Genomic DNA, 27,616 nt, shown 5'->3' with positions numbered 1-27,616 from the left:
AACAAGAGGGATAGCCCATCCAGCACTGGTCGGCAGGGTGCACAGAGCTACCCCAAGCCCCTCTCATACCTTTCTCTTTATTCCCTCTGACAAGGTATTCACAGGACCCTTTAGCTGGTCCTGCAGCTTGAAGGCATTCATCAACCTGAAGGAGACACAATCTTTATTACCCACGAACAATGGGAAACCAAAACAAGCAAATCAGAACAAACACTATAGTAGAGAAATTTGTAGTTGAGGAATTTTTAAAATTTCTCTATTATAGTCATCAGAGTGGTAATAGCTTTGAAATCTCCTGGGATATTGCTATGGCATAGATATAATTTGTCCCCAAATGGTTAATGTGGTAGAAGTTTGGTTTCTAATGTTAAGAGGCAGTGTGGACCTTTAAGAGGTGGGGCTTAGTGACCTTTAGGTCATTTAGGGGCATGGCCTCACAAGGAATTTTGGAATCCCCAGCTCCCTCTGGTTTCCTGTCAGGCCATGTGACCTCTCCATCTTATACACATCCCTGCCATGTCATCTGCTGTTGGGCCCTCACCAGAGGCCAAACCAATGGGATTGCTCAATACTAGACTTCCAGCCTCTAAAACTGTGAGTTACTTTCTTCAAAAGTAGCTGGCCTCAGGTATTTCATGATAGTAGCACAAAATTGACTAATACTGTATGAGCCGTTCATAGTTGTTACACTTATATTTTCCATGACTTCTTTTTATATTAGCAATAATTAGTAAACTTTCTCCCTCAGGCTCATCGGGTGAGAAAATAATAGTGAACTGGGTTCTAGATGTCCAAGTCTTCTCCTTTGAGCAAGGGATCAGTAGCTAGAAAGTGCCTCCTCTGATTTGTCTACCCCTCCCCCATAGACAAATGGGTGTGGCTCTCCACGTACTGTGTAATGATGGCAGAGGCATCCCTTTTCTTCAGCCCCTTCACAGCGGCATACACCTCCAGGTGTTCCCTCACTGTCAGGCTGGGCCACAGCACATTCTCCTGAGGACAGTACCCCAGGAACCCAGGAACGTCCCCTCCACAGCTTCCTTTCAAAATCACCTATACAAAAAAGTTCATTCTTAAAGATTATTCAAAATTGTGTGTTTGTCACATGAGTGTGTATTCCAGTGGCCTTCTCTTCACATACCTGGGCTCCAAGAGTAAACATGTAATCACTTCAGAGGAAAAAAAAAGGTGATAAAACACTCAATAATTCAAAAGGCAAATCTTCCACCTTGTTAGAGACTTTGTTACCAACCCCAATGCCAGGGTTGAAGTCAAAGTTTCTTATTGGGTTGTTCATTGCTTGACTTCATTTATTGATCCAAATACTCAAAAGAATAGATACTTATTAAGGATTCTGTTTCCTTAGTAATAAATAATTATAATCATAGGGTCTATTTCACAATAAGGCAGTGATTCTCAGTCAAGGGCAAACCTTCCCCCAGGGTACCTTTTTTTGGTACTGAGGACTGAACCCAGGGCACTCTCACTGAGTTATAGTCCCCAGCCCTGTTATTATTTTGTGACAGGCTTTTGCTAAGCTGCCTGGGCTGGCCTCAAACTTGTGAATCCCCAACTCAGCCTCCCAAGTAGCCAGGGTACATTTAGCAATGTCTGGAGACAGTTTTGATGGCCACAGTTTGTGTGTCTGTGACATGGAAAGTGTTATACTGGCATTTAGTGGGTGGAGACCACAGATGCTGCTAAATATCCTACTACACACAAAAATTATCCAGTCTGAAACATCACTTGTTTCAAGTTTGAGAAATCCTGAGCTAAGTAATAAGTGAAAAAACTTCACATTGTCTGCTCCATAGGAACCAATAAGCCCATGAAAGCATTTCTTATTCTTCTGAGCCAGGCCCTGTGCTGTGCAATAACAGCTAATGTGAACTCAGTGCTTGCTATGGGCCAAATCTAAGCATTTCATATATTTTGAACTTTGCTATCCTTACAGAAACCCTAGATATGTTATGTGTTGGTCTCATCATTCCTGTTTTACATATGAGAAAACCAACATATGCATGGATTTGTACAAGGTCACAGAAGGTAAACCTGGAACTAGATCTATCTTCAGAATCCAAGCCCTTGAACTTGTTGCTATATTATCTTTCCCCAGTACAAAAGAGGAGAAAATAAAGTAGCTTTGCCTCATAGAGCTTTTGTTCTAGAGAAAGAAACAAAAAAATAAAGATGTAAACATGTAAGTGACTAATTAAAGATTCTGCTTCACGATTTCAAGGAAATAAATGTGTTTAAAAAGACTACGAAGGTTTTAATTTTGCAAATAATGTAGGCCTTTTGGAAAGGTAGATTTTATAGTGACCAGAAGGAAATAACCAAGCAGATGGAGAGAGAAGGGCAGGATACCCCATCTGCAGGGAGACCAAACCCAAATGCATTGGGGCCTACTTCATGCTTTGACCATGACCCTTGCTGCTCCATCATTGGTTTATTTTAAAACTGATGTTTTTAGTTTTTTTTTTTTCTTTCTCTTCTTCCCATCTCCCTCCCTAACCATGGGGAAAGTAAGATTAATCTTCCTTCCATCCTAGGCCAAGTTACCTGTCATTGAGGTCACACACCAGGAATGAAGGAATCCAGACTTTAGGACAGGCACCAGAAGATTTAAGAAACAGCTCTCTCTCAAGGTTACAAGAGAATTCTGACCCCTGACTAGGCACAGCTGGAGTATTGACTTTGAATCACCTGTTTAAAAGTCCTCTGTTCCCTGATGGTTAGAACCCTAGCCTCTTGGGACAGGAGTCCCCAGTGTTTCTCCTTTGCTAACAAAACAATAAAAGTTTTCCTCCAAACTTTGTCCTCATTATTGGATTGGAATTGGGACAAATAAAGATCTTTCAGTAACATAAAGATCCTACAATAAGAAGGTTGAATGAGGGTCAATCTAACAAGGGGTAAAGGTTGTGAAAGACAGTGACAAGGAGGCCAAGTCTTGTGGAGCCTTTTTCAGCCACTGTAAAGATTTCTGGGTCAATTCCAAGTGGGAGATTGTAACAGAGAGAGTGACATGACCTCACCTGCTTTAGCTGGGTGAGGCAAGAGTGGAAAGGGAAAGACACCCATCATGTCACCACCCCAGGCAAAATTCCTTTGTCAATACTCCCTATGACTTTAACCTCCTGTCAAAGGCCAACAGTATTTTCCCTCCAAAGTGGTAGTCCTTTGTCTGTCCATCATTTGGCCTTGACAAGTGGAATTAGTATATTACTCAGGTTTTTGCTTTGGAGTTTAGACAATTATTATTATTTTTTCTTACCTCTGATTATTATTGTCGTAATAAATCCTAGGTCTTTTGCCAATAACCTGTTGTCTTTAAGAACTTCAATGTACCTACAGTAATACCTCCTGATGCTCAGCTTCCCACATCTTTACATTTGTTGGGTCAGGATGTGTCACAATAAGAAAGTTTCTATAGCAGAGACCCTCTGTAAAGACCTATGATGTTCTCCTTGCTGATGGACTTTTATTATTACACAAGTCTCACACATCCATAATTACAGCGTGTAACTAGAGAAGAATTATGAAACATGAAGATTTGCAACTGCAGTCACATTAGCAGGACTTGTCATTATTCTGACTGTGGTTTCGGATTCGATGCTCCATGAGACAGTTCAACTGAACAAGTTCTTAGGATAGATAGGTCAACAAAGTAAAGATCTCTGATCTCAAGACACCTATGTTTCCACTAATGTTTCACTCAATAAAGGGCACAGTATAGGTAACATCAGCCTTTTTTGACAACTATTTTTGGAATCAGAGAGTGAATTTTTAAATTAATCCTTTTCATCTGATGCATAAGTCACACTAACTTATTAAGGGTCATCTGTGCATTTTTAAGATTGTGGTCATATTCATTGTAAAGCATTGTTCTGGGCAGCATTAGTGACCATCTCTCTGTGTGTTTTACTGACCTGCCCTGCGGTTGGTTTTGTGTCTCCAGTTATCATCTTAATGGTAGTACTTTTCCCAGCTCCATTGTGTCCTAGCAGCCCTATAACTTCACCTGAAAGAAATAGGTATACTCAGAATATGCAATCATTACAATAATAAAAGCAAATACCACTGGCAAGCACTATGTGAAGCACTATGTGAAATGTGCTATGTACATTATTTCACTTATTCTTCACAAACATGCATCCCTGATGTTATTACTAGCCTCATTTTACAGGGGAGGAAGCTGAGGCTTAAAGAACACAAATATCTTGCATAAGGTCATGCAGTTTATAAGAGGCTGAGCTGGAATTTGAAACACATTTTTATTTTAGGTTGGTTGCATTCAATGAACATTTTCCATAACATGCGCTATTTGTTAGACAAGAAGAATGCACTAGTATGCTTCAGTGGGTTCCGGTCATTGTGAAATTATTTCATTGTAAAATCTGTATGGAGGCTGTGGGTGTAGCTCAGTGGTAGAGCACTTGCCTGCATATGCAAGGCCCTAGGTTCCATCCCCAGCAGCAGAAAAATAAATAAAAAGAAAAGGCATATTTGAAAATAAATCAGAATAAAATCTAGCTATCCATTTTAACAGAAACACTGTCTTTTATTCTGTCTGTTTGCATCTCTCTTTTTTAATGGAGCAGACAAAACTGTCTTCCTAGGCAAGGAGAAACCATGTCCTAACTCTACGGGAGGCTTGAGGCAGGAAGGGGCAGCCTTAGCCAATAGATGCCTTGGCTACATTTCCTGATCAGCAAGAGCTGCCCCCAGATTCAATACCCATCCTGCCTTAGAAAGATCCAGTCTTCAGAGGTCCAAATCATACTCCAAGAAACCGTAGCTTCCAACCTTTTTTAACACAGAAAGAGACGTTTCTTGTGGCGATTTTTTTCTTCGGTTTGGAAAAGCAGTTTTTCTTTTTGCCTGCATATTCCTTCCGCAAACAGCTGGCAATGATGACTGGTTTCTGAAAAGACAGGCCAGTAGCCAAAGGGCATTATCCTCACCTTCAATCCAGAGAGTGCTCCATGCACCTTCCCACCAAGCCTTCCTCTCTATAAAACCATCCATCAAACCAGTCTTTCCCCTACTAGCTGCCATTTCAAGCAAACTCTCCCAAGGCTGACTTCCTGCAGGGCAAGGGCTTTTACAATTCACAAAATCTTACTTAGGCTTTGCAACGTTTAGCTGTATTTATTAACACTATCACCCTAGCCAGGTGTGGTGATGCACACTTGTAATCCCAGCAGCTAGGGAGTCTGAAGCAGGAGGATCTCAAGTTCACAGCCAGTCTCAGAAATTTAGTGAGGCCCTGAGCAATTTAGAGAGAACTTGTCTTAAAATAAAATGTAAAAAGAGGCTAGGGATGTGTCTCAGTTGTTAAGCGCCCTGGGGTTGTTCAATCCCTGGTACCCAAAACAAAAATCTATCACCCTAAAAAATAAATTGATAAGTTCATATTTCTCTGTCCTGTGTGTGTGTGTGTGTGTGTGTGTCTATGTGTGTGTGTGTGTGTCTCTCTGTGTGTGTGTGTGTCTGTGTGTGTGTGTGTGTCTGTATCTATGTTTCCTCTGCTCTCCTAGCTTCATGGGCACCATGTACCTATTGAAGTGAAGTCGTGTATACTATACAAGTAAGGATGAAAGAATCTCATGTGCTTTTCAAAAATTAGGATTAGATGGTTGCTCTCTTTATCTGACTGAAAAAAATCATCTGGTGAAGAGCAGGTTTGTAGGTTCTACCTGGGGCAGGTCCAGGATAGCCATAGCATTTGCTGTTCTTGTTCTTTCTATCTTAACATCTTCATCTTCTCCTTCAGGATCTTCTGGGTTTGGTGAAACATCACCACTTCTCGGAGAAATTCTAAAATCAAAACAGTGTGATAATGATAGGTGCTGCCAGCAATGGGTTTCCAGTTGAAACTACGTGTGACAAAAATACTGAACCCCCTCTATCCTGCTATCAATTATTTGACTAGATTAATGAGGTGTGCACAGCACAATCTTTATTCTTCTCCTCTCTGCCACTTGCCTTTCAAACAGCCTGAGTACCATCAATGAATCAAGTGATGCTACCCTTACCCTGCCTTTGCTTTTACCCAAGTATAATTCTCCTCATTGGCAATGACTTTTTCATAAACAATAATATAGTATACATCCTCCAACTATGGGTTCTGAGGCAGGGCTGTAGGAGAAAAGGAACCTAGAAACTGTAGTGTCATCTTGTCACCCTCTACCCTACCACCAATGTTAGATTGGCTCGATTGGCCTTCTGTGTGGTAGGTCAGGTGTTCAAAGCACACCTGAGTCTTGGTAAGACCTTCCCCATAGTTTCCTATTTGAAGATTTTCCAATTACTAGCTTCCATTTCATTTTCAAATATTCAACACAAACCCTCACATTTGTTATGACTATATCCTCAAACTCAGTAACATGCCATGAATTATAATAATTTGAATTTCCTCCACCTGAACACTGGGTCCTTTCTCATTGATTTCCGCCTGAAGTTCCTTTCCAGACATCCAAGAACAAAAAGGAAAATGAAACAATGGAGGTAAGGCTAAGGAAAGAGAAAGACAAGCAAAGTGAACTTCATCATAAAACAAGAATTTTCATTATTACGACTGACCGAAGAAGTTTGATCAGATATAAAATTAACATTCTCACAAGTTTGAAAGACAATATGTTACTCAGAGAAAGCGTAACATAAATATAGTAAAAGGACATTGATGACAGGTGCTATGGGTGCTGCTTAGAGTTTGGGCTTCACACTTGGCATGAGGTAGTCATTGTAATGATGGTGGGTCAGATTGGAAAATGTGTGTGTGTGTGCATGTGTGTGTGTGTCTTCCATTGCCTAAAATGTCCAAACCTTTTTAAAGTTATGCAATTCAGAATCTCAAACCACACAAAGGTTGTGTCCCCTGTGTTAGACAGTTGAGAAGGAAATGTCTTCTTACTATTAGCAAAGCCAGAAATAGCACGGGAGAATCTGAAGCTTCTGAGGAATCCATAGAATCAAAGGAAATCTGTAAAACAAAGAGACAGAATATCTAAATGAACCTTCCATCATTCATGAATTTCCTTCCTCTTAAGATAAAGTAATGTCTCTTAAATGACCTTGCCACCCATCCGACCTGATTCTCCTTGTGTATCAAGGAAAAGTCATTTTGGGGTACTGGGGATTGAACTCAGGGGCACTCGGCCACTGAGCCACATCTCCAGCCTTATTTTGTATTTAGAGACAGGGTCTCACTGAGTTGCTTAGTGCCTCACTTTTGATGAGAACGGCTTTGAACTTGTGATCCTCTTGCCTCAGCCTCCTGAGCTACAGGGATTACAGGTGTGTGACACTGCACCCAGCAGGAAAAATCATCTTCTGATTATAGTGGTTCTCCTTCTCCCAAGATGTCTTACAGGCTGTCAGCCTGTGCCTGCCTGTAGACTGAGGTGCTTTTACATGTAACACTGGGATGTACTTGTGAGACCCACTGAAGCCACCTGAACAGCCGTCTAAAGACAAACTCTCTCTCCAACTGTATCTGGCTTTCTCTTGTCATTTGTCCTTTTTTGCACTCTTGCTCCAAGAACTCTGGAATCCTGATACTGCTCTTGTCCTCCTATATCCAATTTTGAGAAGACAGAATTCTTCACATTACACCAAGTGCATTTTCCCAACATCCCCAATTCTTTAGTGAGTAAAAAACCAAACAAATGAAAAAAACAAAAGTCAATATTTTTTGAACTGTATTTACCAAGGCTTTTTATCCCCCTGAGTAATTTTAAGCCCTTTGCAGTAAATTTCTAACCATCTCAGCCTTCCTCCCTCTAGAGAAAATTATTTTTTCTTCAATCATCTGACTTGCCACCACCCTGACGTCATTTCAAATGATCTTGCTCTTCCTAAATGCTCAGTTGCCCACTCTCCATAATTGGACCCATCCAAAATGAGTTTTAGCCTCTCTACCATCCAATTTTACTTTTTCAGCCTCCTTACTCTAGGGTCCTTACTATGAAACTTGGAGCTGATGAACCTCCAACCCATTGACCACTTTTCCCCACTGTCCATAATTTTCCTCCAGTCCTTTTTTGTTTCCTGGTTTAGAATCCAGGGCCCATTGCTTAAGGCCTAAAGATGATCCTAGCACATGACTGGAAATACTTACCTCAGAATAAATTAGCAGAGAGCCAATCATAGTGAAGGGTGGCACTAATATGGTGGAGAAAAGTAGCCCTAGGAATGCGTATTCATTGAGATCATTAGCAACTATGGAGAAGACAGTGACCTAAAATAAAAGCACAAGGTAGCATCACTAAAACTTAATTACCTGAATTATAGGATGTTTTCAAAGAGATTAGATATGTAGCTCATTATAGCTTTCTATGTCCACCTCACTCCCAAGACAGTATTTTTCATTATGCTCTTTTTTGTGTGTGTGTGATATAAGATTAGGTGACAACTCTATTAGACTGAGTGTGAAATTTTCAGTAGATAAAACAGTGCTTCTCAAACTCAATGGGCATACAAGTCAGCTGGGGTAAAATTGCTAAAATTCAGATTTTGATAAAGGAGTTAGTTATTATATGTTAACTGCATTTTTACTTATTTATTTTTCATTTCAAAATAAGTCATTGATGTCTTTTTAGGTTTAAGCATACCAGATATTAATTTTCATAGTGGCATAATATTTCTTTGAATAGATGTACAAGAGTTCACAATTTTGCCTTTGGAAAACATGCTGTTTTCAACTTTTCTGGTCCTAATAATTAGTGATGGTCTGCGTAAATTCTTCTGTATGGACACTTTTAGTCTTGAAGGAGAGATTCCAAAAAGTATGACTGCATATCAAAATTGAAGTGCATTTAAACATTTCAACAACTACTAAAAATATTTTTCAAAAATATCCTGACAATCTGTTCCCCAAAAGCCATGATCCAGTGCATATCATGTCACACCTCACTCACACAGGATGCTACAATTAACTATTGCAGGTGTTCTTGTCCTAGTGCTGATATAGATGAATAATTTATAATTTTACCATTTGATATGATATTAGCCCTGGTTTTATTAATCTGCCCCTCTTGTTTTTACATTTTCTTTTCACTGAGCATTTTTAGAAATCATGTGATGTTTTCTTAACTCATGTTTTCCTTTTTATTTTGATGGTTACTGGCAGTGAACTATCATTGCATTCTGAAAACAGTCATACTTGGCTGTTTTTTACTATTACTCTTTTAAATTTACTTCTAGGTTTGTTTGTTATCTTTTTACTTAAACAGCTGTCCTTTATTTTTTCCCAGAGATTTTATCAACGTTTTCCTTTTTTATATTATCTTTCTTAGGTTTATTTTATTAAAGCTATGCTTGTTTTATAAAATGAAAGGACTGTTCAACTTAATTAATTTTTCTAGTTAAATATTTCAACATGCTTTAATTATCTCTCCAAAAGTTATTTAATCATATGCATATTTAAATGAGTCATTGGTCCTTGCCAGTGTTTTAACTCAATTTTTCTTTTCCCGAATTTTATATTTTGACATACCTTGGTTGGGTTCACTTTAACCCTCAATTGTTACATCTATTATATTACTATTTATTCCTATGTAGTTTTTTCTCTTCTTTATTTAATAGGTTATTTTTATTCTGTTTTAACTACACAGAAGAATTGGGAGGGAGGTGTAGAGATTTCCCAAATGCTTGGTACCCCCATATTTGTACCTCCTCTATTATCAACATCTCCCACCTGGATGGACAATTGATGAATCTACACTGACACATCATTATAACCCAGAGTCAATACTCTACATTGTGGTTCACTCTTGTATATTCTGTGGGTTTGGACAAATTTATAAATAACACATATCCACCACTATAGTATTATACAAAAATTTCACTGCCCTAAAATCCTCCATGTTAGTTGTTTCAGGTTGGCTTCTTTCACCTGGTGATATGCATTGAAGTTTCCTTCATGTCTTTTCATGGCTTGATAGTCCATGATTTTTTAGAGTTTTCTGGATGGACCACAGTGTATCCAGTCACCATCTTGGATGCCTTGGTTGCTTCCATATTTTGGCCACACTGAATAGTGCTGCTATAACATCTATGTGCAGATTTTTGTGTGGTCTTCTTTTAAAAAGAATAGCTTATTAGAAGCTTCAATCCTTGAGTTCCTATTTGAATGTGTCAAATCTTTCCTAGAACTATAAATTGGGTAGATCTGATTTTGGAGAAGAGGAATATCCTTTACTTCCCATCAAAGATATGAAAACTGACAGACAGAATTGTGGGAGGAAACTCTGGGGGTAGCTCAAATTTTTTATTTTTTTCTGGTTGGTTTCCTTTTATTTTTGAGGTGCCTTTACTTTGAAGATTCATATCTTAATGAGTATTCAATCATCCATATCAGTTCTTTCTTATGTTAGAGGGCATTTCCTTCTATTATAACTTCATATATAGACATAATTATCTCATTAAAAGTTATACATACATATACCTAACAAATTCATGACATGAAAAACATAAATTATTTTTTTGTTGTATTGGTTTTGTCTTTGTGTCTATTTTTCAGGGGTTTTTTGGTCATTGTTTTTGAATTATGGGGATTATCTCCGTCCCCATCTGTAATTAGATGTCATCCTTTTTCAGAATTCACTCACAGTTCTGTAATTGTACTGATGTTTGGTCCAGATCTTTATAAAGTATTTATGATTTCTTCTGAATACCCTTTCTTTCTCCACCAACATCTACTTATCTTTCCCTCTGAGCAATAATGTAATGAAGGGTGTTGCTTTCTCTCCACATCTTTGAAGCCTGGGGGCATGGATGGATGCAATGTGCTCAGGTTGGGCCTTGCACAGCTTTTGTACCTTCTTCTGTGAGTCATGTCCATGTTTTGCATCAGTTTTCATTTACCAGTAGGCAGTGCATCTCATCCTCAGGGAGTGGGCACACTGTTAGACTTTGGATCTTACCCCAATTCAGTTCAGAGCCTATAAATTAGCAAGTCCCAACATTCACCCTCCTCAAGATAAGGAGTTCTTCTCCTAAGGGTTATTATTATTATTATTATTATTTGCCTTTGCTTGGGTTCTCAATTCAGCAGTATCTTTAATTCATTAATTAGAGACACCTTCCAGTATCTTATCAGCTAACTTGCCCTCATTGGAATTGTTTGTAGAGGATGGAGGTGGGGGTTAATCATTCTAAGTCAGTGGTTCCTTTCCTTGGCCATCACATTTCTACCCCAGTTTTATTTATGTGTTTCTACTAACAAAGATATCCTTTGTCTGTTTATCTAATCAATTTCAACTTGTGTTGTGTTTAAGTCTCTATATAATGGCTCTTTTTTTTTTTTTGCCACCAGATCTTTCTGTTCTGAAACAAGTGATCTAAATTATACTTCTGTCTTTAGAGATAATTGTTATGTACTTTGCCATTCTTTATTATTTGCTAAACAAAATATGAGTCTATTATCTTCTTCATGGGTTTTACAATTTTGTAAATATGTTCATTTTTTTTCTTATTTAAGACTTTTGATATTGAATTCTACTGTATCTATTACTTGTATATCTATCTCTAAGTTCTTCTATTAAAAAATAAATGCCTGTTTAGTCATCGCCCATGACTTGATATTTTGTAAGCAATATATAGCTAGCTGTGTTTTATTTTTTAACCCAATCTAGAAATCACTATCTTTTTTTCTTATTCTAAAATTTGTATTTACTCATTGTATTTTATTTTTGGCTTCTTCCAAATATTGACAAATATGTGATGATGTGAAGTATCCCACACATCATTCCCTGCACTTTCCATACCCTCCTAATAATACAACCATTTCAAAAAGATGTTTGTCCAGGTCTAGTAAAATTGAACATGTAAATGCAGATCTAATAATTCCACTACTAGGTTTATATTTAAAAATAAACATACATGAATACATGAGAACAAAAACACATATAAGAAAATTAATGGCAGTGTTAGTTCTAACAGTACAAAACAGTTCTAACAGTACTTGAATGTACAGTAACAATGCATAAACGAGTTGAAGCATAAGCATCATGAATACAACAGCATGGGAAGGAATGAACTATTATGATAATTTTCAGCAAGTCAATTCTAAAAGACACTGTGGTTTAAGAGCAGATACTTAGTGCGTTCTACATGATTCCATTTTAATTAAGTTCAGAAACGGGCTAACTTATGAATTTAAAACTATGAATAATGATTTTTTTAGATAAAGAAAAAATTTAGAATGGGGGATGAGGTCTTCTAGGGTCCTAATAATGTTTTATTTCTCGATGTGTCTGGTGGTTTTATGGCAGTGCTTACTTTAAATATTTTTGTGTGCTTAAAATATGTGTGCTTTTCTGAATGTAAGATACACTCTTCAATGAAAAGTTATTTTTAAAAGACCACGTTGGTTAATATGTGGAGAATAAAAATGCACAGGAAGCAAGAGTAGAAACAGAGAGGTTCCAGGCTGGTTGCAGTACTCCAGGTGAGACATGAAGAAAGCTTAGACAATGGACGTAGTGGGAAGGACGGCGCCCACTGAACAGACTGGGCAACGTGCATGTGGATGGGATGCAGGAAGAGACAGAGAGGAAATAAAGATTATTCCTGATTTTTGATATGAGCAATTTGCTGGGTGGATTTTTTTTTTTTTTTTAGCAATAACGTAACCTATTAAAAGGCAATGAAAAATAGGCTTGAGGAGACGATTATATTTCAGATCAGGATCATTGAATCTCCTTACAAATATTCAATGACACCAACTGAACTGTTAGGGGTGAGAAATCTTGCTCAGGGGAGTCTCTAGCTCTGGAAACACGTTGGGATGAGTCATCATTCACAGATGGTCTATACACTCACATGCAGCACATTCTATATATATCTGATTATCTTAGAGCAGTTAGAATTTCATAGAGAGCAATATTTATTTGCCATTCTAGTTAGTACAAATATTAAAATATATACTTCTGGAGTTATGTAAAAATGGTTAAAAATAAAGCGATTGGCAGTATTTGCATACTTACAATTAAGAAGAAAAATGACCAAAGGCCACTATTTTTTCTGCCATTTCGAAAAATAAATGAGATCACATATGTCAAGAAAACAAGAGAGGAGACATATCCAATACTGCACAGGACCTGAAAATGGAAATATTTAGGTTGGGTAAGGTAAATACTATTTAGGAAAATAATAGTATGTATCTCTGAACTTTCCAAAACTGTAGCATAGACAATTTGAAGTTCTTTGGTTTCAAATAAATAATATTAGTACATTCATGAAAAATAATCTAATAAAAACTATTTCTCAACTTTTGCCACTTACCTGAATTGATAGGTTTTGAATTATAATTATAATCTCCTCTGGGCTAAACACATAATCCATTATTTGCATTATGAGGAGAATCAAGAAGTACAGGGGAATGTCCACCAGTGCCTGTCCAAACCAGTAAGCAGAAGGGTAGAGGCCGGAAATCCACAGCTGGGAATGAACTTTTCTCTGGTAAAGAAACAGAAGAATCATCAACAGATACAGAAGAGTTGAGACTAGGTAAATTGTTTTTTCTTTTAATTTTTTTATTTGTTCTTACTAGTTATACATGACAGTAGAATGTATTTTGATGGATTATATATATATATATATGGAATATAACTTCCCATTCTTCTGGTTGTACATGATGTGGAATTATATGGCTTGTGTATTCTTATATGCACATAGGAAAGTAATGTCTGATTCTTTCTACTGTCTTTCCTTTTCCCATTCTTCCTCCCTTCCCTTCATTCCCCTTTGTCTAATCCAAAGTATTTCTATTCTTCCCTAGAGACTAGATAAATTGTAAACATGTACTCACAAAATAATTCATATTTGCTATATTGTTTTGATAATTATTATTCTGGTTTGCAAATGGCTCATGCTTCTATTATATAATTCATATAATACCACCAGCCACATTATGATTTCAGAGTCCAAAGGAAACAGGCACCAACACAAGAGGCTGACCATCCACCAAGAAGTGAGCCTTGCCTCAGTGAGAAGATGACTCTTCCTTTCTTTCCAAAGCTACTTTTTCCTTTGACATGAAGATTTGAAAATTGCACAAAGGTTCAACAGAAGTGGGTAAGATTGCCCATAAGATTCTTAAGATTTATTCTGAATATAAACAATGCATTTATAATTGGCACTTTATTTGCAGTCTAAGAAATAGTCAGCTAAGTAGTTAATTTCATTTAAAAAAGACTCCTTAGGTAGGCATGATCAAGACTTCCTTTAAAACACTGTACTCATGGTCTTTAAGTAAACCATCTTTTTCATTATTACATTGTAAAAATTAGTGAGTGAATTTTGATACTGTGACCCATTGCCAGTTACATGGCTATAGTGATTGTTCATAACATGAGTCTTAAAAATGTCATTTGGACTATTTAAAAAGTAAAGCATAAAAATGATTGAAACTTTAAATCTAAAATTGAGTCTGTATAATGAAATTTATTAGGAAAAAATGGAACACAAGTAAATATTCTGGGAAATATTTGAAAGGAAGAGACAGGAAATCAAATGAGAGTATGAGAGTGAGAGGATATTATCGGAAAGCTGTTGTTTCCTATTCATTAATTTGTTTAATATATATTTATAGGGTTTGTACCATGTGGCTGGCTTTGTCTTGGTCATGAGGCTCTTGTGGAGTTTAAGTTACAGGCAAAAGGGCAATAAAGACAATAAGCAAATTGGTATAGCAATAGCTACATAGCTAAAAATGTATAGGTATTGAGATAAAATATGGAGTAAAGTCAGAGAGGGTTCCCTTGTGAAGTGATATATGAGTGCCATCTGGACGTTACATAGGGCTACCTAGGTGACAAGTTGGAAGCACTTCAGGCAGAGAGAAGACCCTGCCATGGGCAAAGGTTGACCTTGGGGCATGGCTGGAGCACAGTTAGCAAAGCAATAGTGGTATCAGGTTGGAATAGGAAGACATACTTGGGTCCAGATCACTATGGCTGTACAGAAGGGCAAGGATTATATTGTTGCTCCTTATGGGATCCCAGGCAGGAAATTAACTTACATCAGCTTGTGTTTCTAAGGAAGTATTGTCACGCTGCACAGGAAATGGAGAAGGAGAAGAATATTATGATATGGAGGCAGTTGTATTTATGCCGAAGATAATGGTGGTCGATTTGACTACGGCTTCAAAGAGATGGAGAAAAACACAGATTCCAGATATATTTTTGAAAATAAATAAGATTGACTGGCTATGAAGGAAAGAGATGAGGGTTGGAGGGAGAGGTGTCAGTGTCCTGGGGTTGTCCATTAAATTTTAAATAAATAAAATTTTGAGTATAAGTATGTCCCATGCAATATTTGGAACATATGCATAATAAGAAATTATTCATCATATATCTGATTTTGGGTAACTATAATTTCATTTGCTAAATCTGGCAACCCTAGCATGAATAGCTCCTAGATTTCAGGCAAGAGTAAGAGAATGAAAAGTAATCCATTAATTACAGAGATGAGCAACAATAGAGGATTTAGAGAAAAATATTTCTGCTTTGATGATGATTATTACTAGTGGGGAGGAGACAGTCAACAGGTAAAGGAGAAAAGATTCAGAGAGCAACACGTGCCATGCACAGATTTTTTAAATGAGGTCATATGGAAGTGATGGGGTATCTATTTGAATAAGGAGGGATGGGGTTTCGCCAAAGTAATGTTTGTTTTGAGATCTGGGTGACAAGAAGTCAGCTATATGAACAACAAGGGGGAAAGCATGGCACTAGAAAGAATGGCCAAATGATATTGGTGTATTTAAGAACCAGAAGGAAGGGTGGAGTAGGCAGAGAAGGAGACTGCAATGAGGAAAGTGGAGAAATGATAGGAGACTGAAATGATGCAGGACTCTGCCAGACATCATAAATAATTAGAATTTAATTCTTGCTTCCAAGAGAAGCTACAGGAAGTTGCAAAATAAAATAATGAGATGATGTTATTGAAACAAATGAATGCTCATTCTTGTTGTGTGAAAGGAATTGGTTGCAAATGGGTAGCTACTGCAGTGGTCCAGGTAAGGAATGATGATGAATTAAACTAGGATAAACCATGGAGACAGAAGGAATGGCGGATTGAATACACCCATTTGTGAAGGAGTACTTAAAGGGACTCACTGATGGATTGGATAAGGAGCTCAAGGACAAAGAGAAACAAAGCTTACTTCAAAATTTCATGCCAGAGCAATTATAAACAATCATCCCATTTGCTGAGACAGGAAGGTTAGGAGAAGAGCAGATCTGGTGAGGAAATGAAAATTTTCTTTGACCCATATTTGAAATATCAATTATTTATCTATGTGAAAATATCAAGTTGGCTATTGTATACATGGAAGTTGAGAATTTTGGACATAACTGGAAAGAGCCCCAGGACTAGACCCTGAACATTTGAACATCAAGCACTAACACTTAGGGGAAAGCCACTCTAGGCTAGGTATTCTTCTGAGTGACACATAGGAATTATTTCACCACATACAGAAACCTATTTCAAATAGATGCTAGGATTATGCATTTTATAAGTGATAAACCAAGGCAGAGAGTGACTAAGAAACTTTCAAAATCCACACTGCTTACTAATGGACGAGTCAGGATTTAAACCCAGACTCAAGAAAAAAAAGGTGGGGGGCTGAGTAGAGGACGAGAAAGATTGACAAGACCAGTAGAAAGAAAATGGTGAATGAAGAGAAGGTAGAACAGTGTTTAGTGTTTCTCATGAAAGAAGTTGCTAAAGACAAGGACAGTTTAGGAGCAGAATAAATGAAGATTAATGCAGGCCCATCAAAGTCTTCTCCAGAACAGTCACAAGTCTCGGTGCCAAGCACCAGGTGATGACACCAAGGGCTGGAGATGGGAAATGGCTCTTTCAGAGCCAATAAAAGTACCACAGAGAGGTAGAAAGACCATCATAAGCTTCTTGAATTTTTATATAAAAGCATCATAAAAAATGACACTTAAAAGGCATAATCTTTTTTTTTTTAACAATGTCAAAGTGCTGTGGTGAGTCATAACTTTACCACCAAGTAGACAGTGGAAACCACCATTAAGAGAGGGGAAATGATTAGGTCAGGAGGCAGTAGCCATAAATAAAACCATAAGTGACAGAGTTGAAAGTTGTTATTCCCTATGGGCTGGTAATATTTCCTAAGCTGCTCTTTGTGAGGTCTTATATTTAAGGAAAATAACATTTTCTTCATACTTGGACAACTGTTATTGAAATGGTTGATTATTCATTGTGTCAAGCACATAGATTAGATGTACTACCTCTGGGTAAAGCTCTGGCCATAAAAGTCTAAGGGGATTCTCTAGACATTACAAGGACTGGAGGACTGTGTTGACTCCTCTTACTTTGTAGTCTCCGATGCTGCTCATCGCAATGTAAGGAATGAAACATGCGACCACAGGTAACCAGAAGAAGGCGCCACTCAGGTACTGGTACTCAGAAGGCATCTGCTCCTGAAATCATGCAGATCAGAGTGAGCAATGGCAATTGGGCATCCAGTTCCTATGTGCAGTCTAAACTCCATCAGTAAATAAGTGAATGAACACTTCCCCAGCTCCTCTTTGCAACTTCTCATTCACATCCATTTCCAGTCCTGTCTTGTAGTAATTTGGACATTTTGAACATGTTTCCTGATGTACTTATGAAGAAGCAAGCTCAACCAGATGGTATGAATTGGATAAGGTCCCACAGTTACTAACTTGTAAAACAGGCATGAAACCCCTTGCTCACTGACACACGATTACAGTGTTACTAACATTGATATATACCAACAAGGCTGAGGTTTTAACAGAAAACAGAGATTGGGGACCATCAATGAAGGGGATATTTTGCTACTTTCAGAAATTGGTGTTAAATCCGTTCAATTCAACATTTACAATGAGTCATTCCTCTGGTACAGCATAATGCAGAAATAATAAATTCGAATGCCTCTGTGGACCTGGCAGCAATAAACAAGTACGTGAATGTTAGAAGAATAATGGAACTTGGAGAAAGATAGTCCACACACGTGTTTAAATAATTGAGGCTGGTTTGTATGTACATTGCATTATTATGTGTATGTTTAAAACTTTACATAATAAAAAGTTTCATTAAAAAAAAAAGAAACAAGAACTGTTCCTATGCACCTTATCCTAACTCAGCTCATCCTCTAATCTAGCAAAGCTGTATGTTTTTTAATGGAAACTTCCTTCCAAAGGAAAATAATATTAACAGGAAGAATAAGAACAATTTATTAAGCACCTGTAATTTTCTATGTTATATATTTTATCAATTGTTTTTAAAATAACTTGAATCAAGACATCACTTGTTTTAACTATGTCCCACTAAATAGTGACAAGATCTAAGACCAAAAGTCATAAATATCTTTTCACAAATTAACTGTATTTTTATTGCTCCATTTACCAAAGTCATGAATAAAATTTTAGTGTTTTATAATAATTACTAAACAATATATTAACATATAAATAAGGATTTATATATAAAACAAACTTATTTAAGAATAGGTTCATAAAATCAACATGATGTTATTTCTGTATTTCAAGGGATTTTCCTGAAAACTTCTCATGGGTCAGTATCAGTGAGATAATATTATACTTACTTCATAAAACGTGCTTCTATCAGTCTGAATGCGCTCTGAAGAATTAAAGATTCCAAGTAGCCCATTACTAATAATATCCATGAGGACGGGAAAGCAATTCAGCCTTTTGGTATTACATGCTATTGAAAATCTGTGATCCTAAAATATAATGAATATACCTAAGTCTTCAAAGAGTAAATGCAAAATTAATTAGTTAATATGTAGTAAATAATGTAGCAAAATCATAATAGGTAATGTAGTAAAGCCACAGCATGATTAATATCACCATCACCTATATAATTTGATTAATTTTTAATATATGTAAATGAATCCATGACTTTGGTTTCTACCCAGCTTAACATCAACCTTGTGGCTATTTATGCCTAAAGTTGCACAAAAGAAAAAATACTTCGAATGGTTTTTAATGACACCGTAAAGCTTCAAAATGCAACTTCACTTGCTCGTGGCCAGAGACTTTATATTCAAAGGCAATTATTTGTTTTACAAGTAATAATTATGTGGATATTTGGGAAGCGGGAGGCAGGCAGGTAGTTGCATTGAAAGTGTACATCTTCACAAATACTGAACATGCACGTAAAACCTCTTTTAAAATGACATAACATTTATACATATAATGTGGTTATTTATTCCTCAAAGAAAAAAATTAATTAAGTATATTTCCCAAAATATAAGCAAGCATTAAAAATGTGTTTTTGCAGTGATAATTAAATCAAGTATATAGTATCTAACCTTAATTACCTAAAGCAATATTTATTATGTTATAAGTGCCACTTAAAAAAAATGTTTTTCTGGGATCTCTAGAAACTAACTTAATACCCATCAAAGACTAGTTTGATAAAGGTGATTTAGTTCATTTTTGGCATAAAAATTACTCCTGAAAATTAAATATGACAAGTTACAAATGGCCGAGCTTTATGACACATAAGAGCAGTGATTCACCCATGTGACTTGATTGGGACCTCTAACTCAAATTCATGCATGGTCTAGGCAAGTGATACAATGAGTAAGGGATACAGAGGTTTTACAGACTGAAGAGTAAAGGTCAAGTATAAATTGGGCAGTTGTTCTCAGTTCTAACTGAGAGTAAGATTTAAATTAATGATTGAAAGGCAATCCGATTGGTAAAATTTAAACAAATCACTATTATAACAGTTAATTATGTACTGTTATATTGGAGGCTGCAATCAAATAATTGTCACCTAACTTGTATGAAAATGAGACCTACCACATTTGTGTCAAAATGACTTTTGGGGGAGTTCATTTGAATTATTTAAATTGTATTCTCATAATCTATCTTTGGTAAAAATAAGCAACCAGATCCTAGCTCACCTTTTCATCCCCTAACACAGTGATCGCGCCATTATAGAATGGCTCGTCTGTGCCATTTCTAGTTCCGAAGGCATCCACCTCCAAAGCTATGTCCTGTTGTCTCAGCGAATGTATGAAGTTATCAATGCTTGACCCTACCATAAGGGAAAGATCAAAGGACACAAAAATGAAACAAAACAATAATCCAGCACTACAAAAAGAAAACAAAACCAAATGGTATCACTAAAAGCATACCACAATAATGACTGTCTACGGATTTTCTTAAAAGCAGAATTGGGTCTACTGTATAAACCCATTCTGCTATTATGGATATAATAAAATTTCTTTACCTAATACCTAGAATGTTACTTATAGTTTATATTAGGGTAAAAAAACTAACTAAGTAATAGGCTGACTATGGCTTGGTGGTAGAGTCTTTGCTTAGCATGTGTAAGTCCCTGGGTTTGATCTCCAGCAACATACACACAAAAATACTAATTACTAATACCATAATCCTTGAAGCTGTTCATCTTCTATCTTCTTACAAACTTGGAACTGACCTTTTCCCCCCAAAGTCAAGCAATGAAAATATTTAGAAAATGACACAGAAATATCTCAAAACTTCAGTCAATGATTTGCCTTCCTAAATCCCCCTTGGTTGCGCTGTGAAATGACCATTTAAGCAGACTTCAAAATATGGTTTTGAAACAAACTCTCCAATCTTGTATCTTTAATTTTCAATTAATTTTCTGTTCAGTTTCACAAGTGTTTTCTAAAACACACAGAAATTTTTTTTCTTCAAATTTCTCCCCCAGGGAATCTCTTAACAGAACAACATTTACAAGTTCCGTTTTAGCCCTGTGTTCACCTGTTTTATTGATGACCAGTAAAAGAGTCAGAGGATCTTGTGGTTGTTGTCCTGGTGAAAGGAAGTACATATTTGGAGACAGTCCCCAAGAGTAACTTTTATTGTATAACTCATAAAACAGATGTTCCAAAAGTTGAGGGATAAAGCTAATCCCAAAAAGGAATAACCTATGTGGAGGAAAACATAAAAGAATAATCAGTAGCAATTTCTGTAGATCATTAGATGTGTTAGTCAGCTTTTAGTCACTGTGACCAAAATACCTGACATGAATAGCTTAGAGGAGGAAAAGTTTATTTTGGCTTATGGTTTCAGAGATTCAGTCCATGGGAGCCCGAGTCCATTGCTGTGGGCCCAAGAATAAGCAGAACATCATGGTGGAAAGGACTGATGGAGGAAAGCTACTCAGCTCAGGAGCCTGGGAAACAGAGGGAGAAAGGGGAAGGAGTCGCAGGGAAGGTGAACTCTTCCAGGTATGATCCCAGTGACCCACCTCCTCTACTCATGACCAGCCTGCCTATAGTTACCACTCAGTGCAGTAGTAGTGCTTCCAAATTATGTATCTATGAAGTAGATTAATCCACTGTTTGCATTCTTTCCAGTGTCAACTATTTCCAACCAATTTTGCACCATTGCCCAATTCAGTTTCTTGGCTTTCTCATCTATCAGTCAATTTTCAATAAATAAAACCTTAATAGCTTCTTACAGTCCAAACTTTTTAGTTCTATATATTCTAATATATTTTTTAAATTTTTGAGACATTTTATGTTTCAATGAATTTAGAATTATGGGGGCTGCCATGATCTAATCATTTTACTTCTGAACATTTCCACATTGGTACGGGAGCTTTGAGGACACACCTCATATGGAAACCATAACATTAGTTTTGAGAGGATCATGGTTATAATAATAGAAATAAATTATAAGTACTAATAAACATTTGAATCATGCCCTTTCCTCTTTTTTTCTTCTTTCTAAAGTGAGAAGGTTCCTATGTACTTACATTTGGTCTTTTTCTGTCCACTCATGCCTCAGACATTGCGTTCAAGCCTATGAAATCTGATTATTGTTTAAATCCTCTCTCCAGTGCCCACCTCTTTCTCCATTTCAGTCTGGCTTTCCTTCCTTTATCTGAAGCACAGCCACTTGGCATATCACCAACCTTCAGACCCTCTACACTGTGAAACTTTTCCTATCCCATTTCCAATTTCTGTAGTCACAACATTTTCTCGGTCCCCTGGGCTCCACAGCCAAATCATTTCCCACTCATCTTTGAAGTCTCTTTTTCAAATGGCTGAAAATCCCTGCCTGTCCTATCATTATTTCTTGTCTCCAAAACCAACTTCTCTTGTCTGCTTTTCAAGATGGACCTTTATTTTCTCTGTCTGTTCTGTCTTTATCAATATTATCCTAAATCACTTTGTCATTTTTTCCAGGGTCAGCTATTTCCAAACAATTTTGCACCATTGCCCAATTCAGTTTCTTGGCATTCTCTTCTGTCAGTCAACTTTCAATAAATACATAAAAAAAACCTTAATAACTTCTTAAAGTCCAACATTTTTAATTCTATATATTCTATTTTTTTAAAAAAATTTGAGACAGTCTATATTTCAATGAACTTAGAATTAATAATTCCTTTAGATTCCACATGCACTTTCATACTCAGTACATTTTCCCTGCCTGAATTTCTAACACTCTTTCTCTCCGCACCTAAATAAGTTCTATTCTCTTACATCAGTTCTTCCTGAATTGTTTGATGCCTCCATTTGACAAAATCTCTTTCCTACTAAGTGCATAGTTCATAGATTTGTCTAGTTTGTAATAAGCATTTTAAATGTTTAGCTAACCACCCTTATGGATAGATTGTTACACTAGTTTGGAAGTTGAATGTCTCCCAAAGGTCCACGTGTGAATGCTGGGTGTCCAGGGTAGTACCCTTGCAAGGTGGGAATTGTTAGGAGGTGGGGCTTCATACTCTATCCTCAGGTCCTTAGAGGACCTCGAAGGCAATTGTGAGACCCCAGTCTCTTCTTCTTTTCCTCCACCTACTAACTCAGGATGTAGATTGTTTGCTCCACCACACCCTCCCTCCCACCATGATGCTGCACACTCTCCAGAGGCCAAAAGCACGGGACCACCTGATCTTGCGCTGAAACCTCCAAAACTGTGAGCTAAAATAAAATTTTCTCTTTAGAATTTGTTTGATATTTCATTATAGTGGTGGAAGCCTGTCCAATAAAACTTTCATGTTCTATTTATTTTAATATATGTGCAAATATTTAACAATAGAGTCTTTCACAAGTGTGCTTATAAATATTTGGGATTTATATATCTCCATATAGAGCTGGGCTTATGCAAGGAAGTGATATTGAGTAATGAGACTGAAGCTATAGGAATGTGTGTAAACCTTATTGTGGGCTCTAGATGCAACTGTGGAACTAAACCAGAGATGCACAGAGCCCCAGACTGTAACACTGAAGTTCTGAGAGAGTGTCTAGTCTGTCCTGCAACATTAATTCTAACCTGAGTTTCCAGCCTGCTGGACTGCCCTGTGGATTTAGACTTGCCAGTCCCCATGGAAGTGGAGCCAATTCCTTAAAATATGTGCACACATAAACATATTCATATAAATATACATATATACAAACACATACACAAGCATGCACACACACATGCATGTACATGCACTACATTCTATTATTTCCACTTCTGTGAAGCTGCTGAGAAATGAAAATTTTGTCATTTTTAGAACAGGACCCAAGTGCTAACATCCACATGTGCACTAAGAACTACTTCAGCCTATTGTTATGAACAAAATTTGTGTGAAATTGAAAGAATCTCAACTGTTTTATGTTTTGATTATGTATCCACATGAGCAGTTAAGAATGCAGTTTTGTTGTAGTCATTGTTGTTTAAGACCATATGCAGTTACTGGGACTTATTTTATCTGAGTGTTTCTTTCATCCTTTTTCTTTTGCTCTCTCTCTCTCTCTCTCTCTCTTTGGTGCACAGATCAAACAAATCTGAAATATCCAGATACTCACATGGTTAATAGGCTTTTTCTTTCTTTCTTTAACATGAGGAAGCGAACTTTGGCTATTGCGCAGGCCTGCTGCCTCCAGAGTGCCATGCCACTTGCTGTTTTCTTTGTGGCATAGAGGGAAGTCAGAACTTGTTCCAGCTCAACAAGGTTTCCCCTATCTTTTGCCCCATCACCTGGCAATTGTTGCCAATTTCCAATATCTAAAATGTAAGATAAATCATTTATAAGGTGCTATATTAATTAATTGCACATTTTTAGCTTTTCCTATGATCATCTTTTCAACCAAAGGTGCCAGATTTAGCCTACTGGGCTAAGAGAAAGTAATCAGATTCATGGTATTTTTAGAGCAACTATTGAGAAAATGAGACAGAAGCAAAAATATTGATACAACAAAAGGAAAACTTGTGCCTTCTGAAAAAAATCCTTTGCAGGAATTCTTCTAGGGAAATCAATTAAAATAAACTCATAAATAAATATCTTCATGGCAAGAGATAAACTTTATTCTAACCAAAGCAAAAGGGTACTCACCTGCAAGAATATAAAGACAATACCAAGAATACTTTTAATATTTTTAAGAACTCAATAAAAGTTTATTAATTTTGAGGAGAGGCATAGTGAAAACTGATAGACTTCTAGAAAGCTATAAAATATGTACATTAATAGTTCATTGCAAGGGCTGGGGCATTTGCCTCATATACATGAAGCCCTAGTTTGATTCCCAGCACCACAAACACACAAAAAATGTTACCTATAACCACTGAAAATATGTACCATGCATGTAACTTCAAAAATAGATAAAAAGAGAAAAGAGGGAACTAAAAATATACTTGGTCAACATGGAGAGCAGATAAGTCCCCAGTTATTGAATGATCCTACAGCATTGGCAAAAGCCAAGCCTGGGAAATACTCCTTGCCAAAGGTGAAGATGTTGTCAATCTTGATTCTCAGCTTCTGAAGCTAAAAAGTTATTAGATGTCCCAGGACAATGGCTTTCCTGGGTGCAGCAGAATGTTCCTATCACTGCAACAGTAGAATAGGTGCAAAAAATGTTTCTAGCTCTATAACTTTTTAGAGCTTTAATTTACAATGCCCTTGCAGTTTAACTTCCTGATTATGAGATGCTGTATAATAAACTCATGGAGCTATTTCTGAGTCACTTTCCTCCATCAGAGTGAAGTGTCCCACCTGGCCCCAGATTTACTTAATAATGTCTCTGTTTTTCTCCATTTCCAGGCACCCCTACTTGATAATCCTTTTTTTGATGCTGTGCAGGTTGCAGAAGTTGGTGCCCTATATAGGGCTTGAGTATAGGGGAACTCAAAGAGAATCAGATGACACTCCTGAGATGTGCATGTATTTTTTGAGATCTCAGCATTAGAAGTGGTTACTGTCAAAACTTTGTTAATGCTATGTCAATCATGGCAGGTCAACTTTTTAAAAATTTAAAGTGCTCAGAAAGAATAAACCCAGTGAGATGATAATAAACCAAAACCAAGAAAATGTCTTAGAAGCAATCAGACAGTAAAGACAATACTTTTCAATCAAAGGCAATTAGACTGACATCAGATCTTTTCATGCAACAACTGAATCCCCAAAACACTGGAATTATACCTTCAAAAAGCTCAAGAAAAGCAGGTATCAATATCAATATAAATTTTCTTTTCTCTATAGCACTTATATCCAGGTAACATTATACAGCATATTTATTGTCTACCTCATGAGGACCTAGTGTAGTACATTACTGTATTCCACAGAGGTATATTTCTTCTCTGCTTTAAGCTTTCCAAAGATCAGTACCAACAGATGCATACAATCTCACCATTCAAAGCATATTTACAAAATAAAATATTTCACAGAAAAACAAAATTCAAGTTTATTTCCTTTCTTCCTTCCTCCCTTCTTGGCTTCTTTCCCACCTCTTTCTTTTTCTTTTTTTACCTGATTCATCAACAGTTGATTTTCCTTCTAATTTCAGGAATACCTCATTCAAAGTTGTCATGGAAACACCATAATTCTCAATGCCTTGGTTGGAACATCTATCAAGATCCCTATAAAGATCTAAAAAATAAACAAAACATAGATCAGAATATTCTAATTTATAATGACATTGATGATAATTTTATTTGTCAAAAAGCAAAAACACTGATGATAGACCAAATACACTTCTACGAGAAATGAATCATGACATAGAAGTTTGTTATTTCACATCTATATAGTGCATTAGTTTCCATGTTTTCTTGAGTTTCAAAGTCAAATGTAAACATGTTTTTTCTATTCTTTGAAAACTACAGTTTTTTAAAATAAATATATTTTATTTAGTGTACTTTTTAAAGCTTTATTTATGTTATATTATAGGGAATGCTTAATTCTAAGCTCCAATTAACTAAAGAATATTTTCCAGAGAATAAAGATTCATATTTTCATGTTAAGAATAATTGTTAGGTAACTCTAATAACAAATGCAAATGAACTAATGTTTATGGAAATATGTAACTGTCACAGAATCTTTCCTACTTCAAAAAAGCATAAATTAAAGAAAGGGCAAAGTATTTACTATGTAATTCAGAGAATGTACTATGTAACTCTGTGCCCACTCTCAGATTCATCTCTCTCCCTCCCTCCCTCCTTCCATCCCTCTCAGAGATTCTGACCATGATGTGAAAATTACACAAGAGTCTCGAAATGGAGTAATTCTTCATGAGGGAACAGCAGGTCCTTTTGAAGGATTTAAAAAAAAAAGGTTGGAAAATAAAGCTTCTATCTTGTGTGTTGCATAATGAAAAATAGAAATGTATTCATGATTTTTAATGAGTTTAGTTTCTTTTTTAGTCAGTCTCTAATTGCTTATCATCTTTGGAATTAATTTAATAAGCAATCAGATGAAACTGTGCTTTGTGGTCCTCATAAAGATTTCTGTTTCCATAATGATATGTATCTCAAAGACATTATATGTACATCTAAGACTACCATTATCTCAATGATCTAAGATTAATATATTTTATGACCTTCCAACATAACTGAAATGAGGAGGGATTATACATTATTTTAATTGGAAACATTATGTATTTTTGTTTCTTTCTTAGTGGTGCATCCTAATCATGTGTATCTTAGACCTAACAAAATGCCAGAGGCACTACATGTCAATCCAGATGCTTTATTTAAATTTTATATTTTAACAAAATGTTTAAATATATTAAGTCAGGTGATGGTTATCGGTATGTTATTAAGGCTATGGTCTGGTGCTGTTTCCTTATTGGTCACGATTGTGACAGGTCTACTTACTCAAACATACAGCAGTAGCCCCTGATCTTCCTTGAAGAGTTGGCAAATTTCCTGAACACATAAGGTAAGCAAATACTGATAGGCTACACTTCAAAATAATAAATAAAAGTCATTTACCTTGAAACTCTTGGGAGATAAAACAGCTTACTGGAATATCCAATAAAAGAGTGGTAACAGTGTAGTCACACAGGCTTTCGGATTTGCAGCGAAGGTGTGAATTTTAGAATGTTTAGTAGCATACCGGATGACCATGCTCATGTTCAGTACACTGGATTGCATTGTAATGTGGAGCCCATACAATATATACATTGTGTATGAATTCCTTTAGCTCCTTCAGTAGTTCACCACTGTTTTCACAAACTCCTTCCTGCCCTGACCATCTCATTCATTCCTGAAACAAATTCCCCCCAAATCCTAATTTTAATGTGATGCTTTCCTCTTAGTTGTATGTGGTGCAACTCAACACATATTTATCTATGTGCCTTGGTTTACTCATAAATGACACAAGG

The 27,616-nt window shown here is 36.5% G+C and overlaps 1 protein-coding gene across 1 annotated transcript in view; it reads right to left on the bottom strand.

The window, feature by feature from the left end:
- Positions 1-27,616, bottom strand: part of Abca9 (ATP binding cassette subfamily A member 9) — a 59,952-nt gene that overhangs the window by 5,790 nt on the left and 26,546 nt on the right. Inside the window, exons 18-33 of the mRNA XM_046422624.2 lie at positions 25,765-25,891; positions 23,828-24,026; positions 20,787-20,953; positions 19,940-20,073; positions 18,611-18,748; positions 17,358-17,465; positions 13,294-13,467; positions 12,996-13,109; positions 8,126-8,245; positions 6,920-6,988; positions 6,428-6,519; positions 5,703-5,823; positions 4,810-4,927; positions 3,933-4,024; positions 893-1,053; positions 70-145 (exon numbers count right to left, since the gene is read on the bottom strand). Coding sequence (XP_046278580.1) covers positions 70-145; positions 893-1,053; positions 3,933-4,024; positions 4,810-4,927; positions 5,703-5,823; positions 6,428-6,519; positions 6,920-6,988; positions 8,126-8,245; positions 12,996-13,109; positions 13,294-13,467; positions 17,358-17,465; positions 18,611-18,748; positions 19,940-20,073; positions 20,787-20,953; positions 23,828-24,026; positions 25,765-25,891 — 2,010 coding nt within the window. The remainder of the gene's footprint in view (positions 1-69; positions 146-892; positions 1,054-3,932; positions 4,025-4,809; positions 4,928-5,702; positions 5,824-6,427; positions 6,520-6,919; positions 6,989-8,125; positions 8,246-12,995; positions 13,110-13,293; positions 13,468-17,357; positions 17,466-18,610; positions 18,749-19,939; positions 20,074-20,786; positions 20,954-23,827; positions 24,027-25,764; positions 25,892-27,616) is intronic.

The sequence above is a fragment of the Marmota monax genome, unplaced genomic scaffold, assembly GCF_021218885.2.
Source record: "Marmota monax isolate L192 unplaced genomic scaffold, Marmota_monax_Labrador192_F-V1.1 WCK01_AAM20220418_F8-fsc00173, whole genome shotgun sequence".
NCBI lineage: Eukaryota > Metazoa > Chordata > Mammalia > Rodentia > Sciuridae > Marmota > Marmota monax.
The sequence above is the reverse complement of the archived record's forward strand: the minus strand, read 5'-3'. Positions and strand labels throughout refer to the sequence as shown.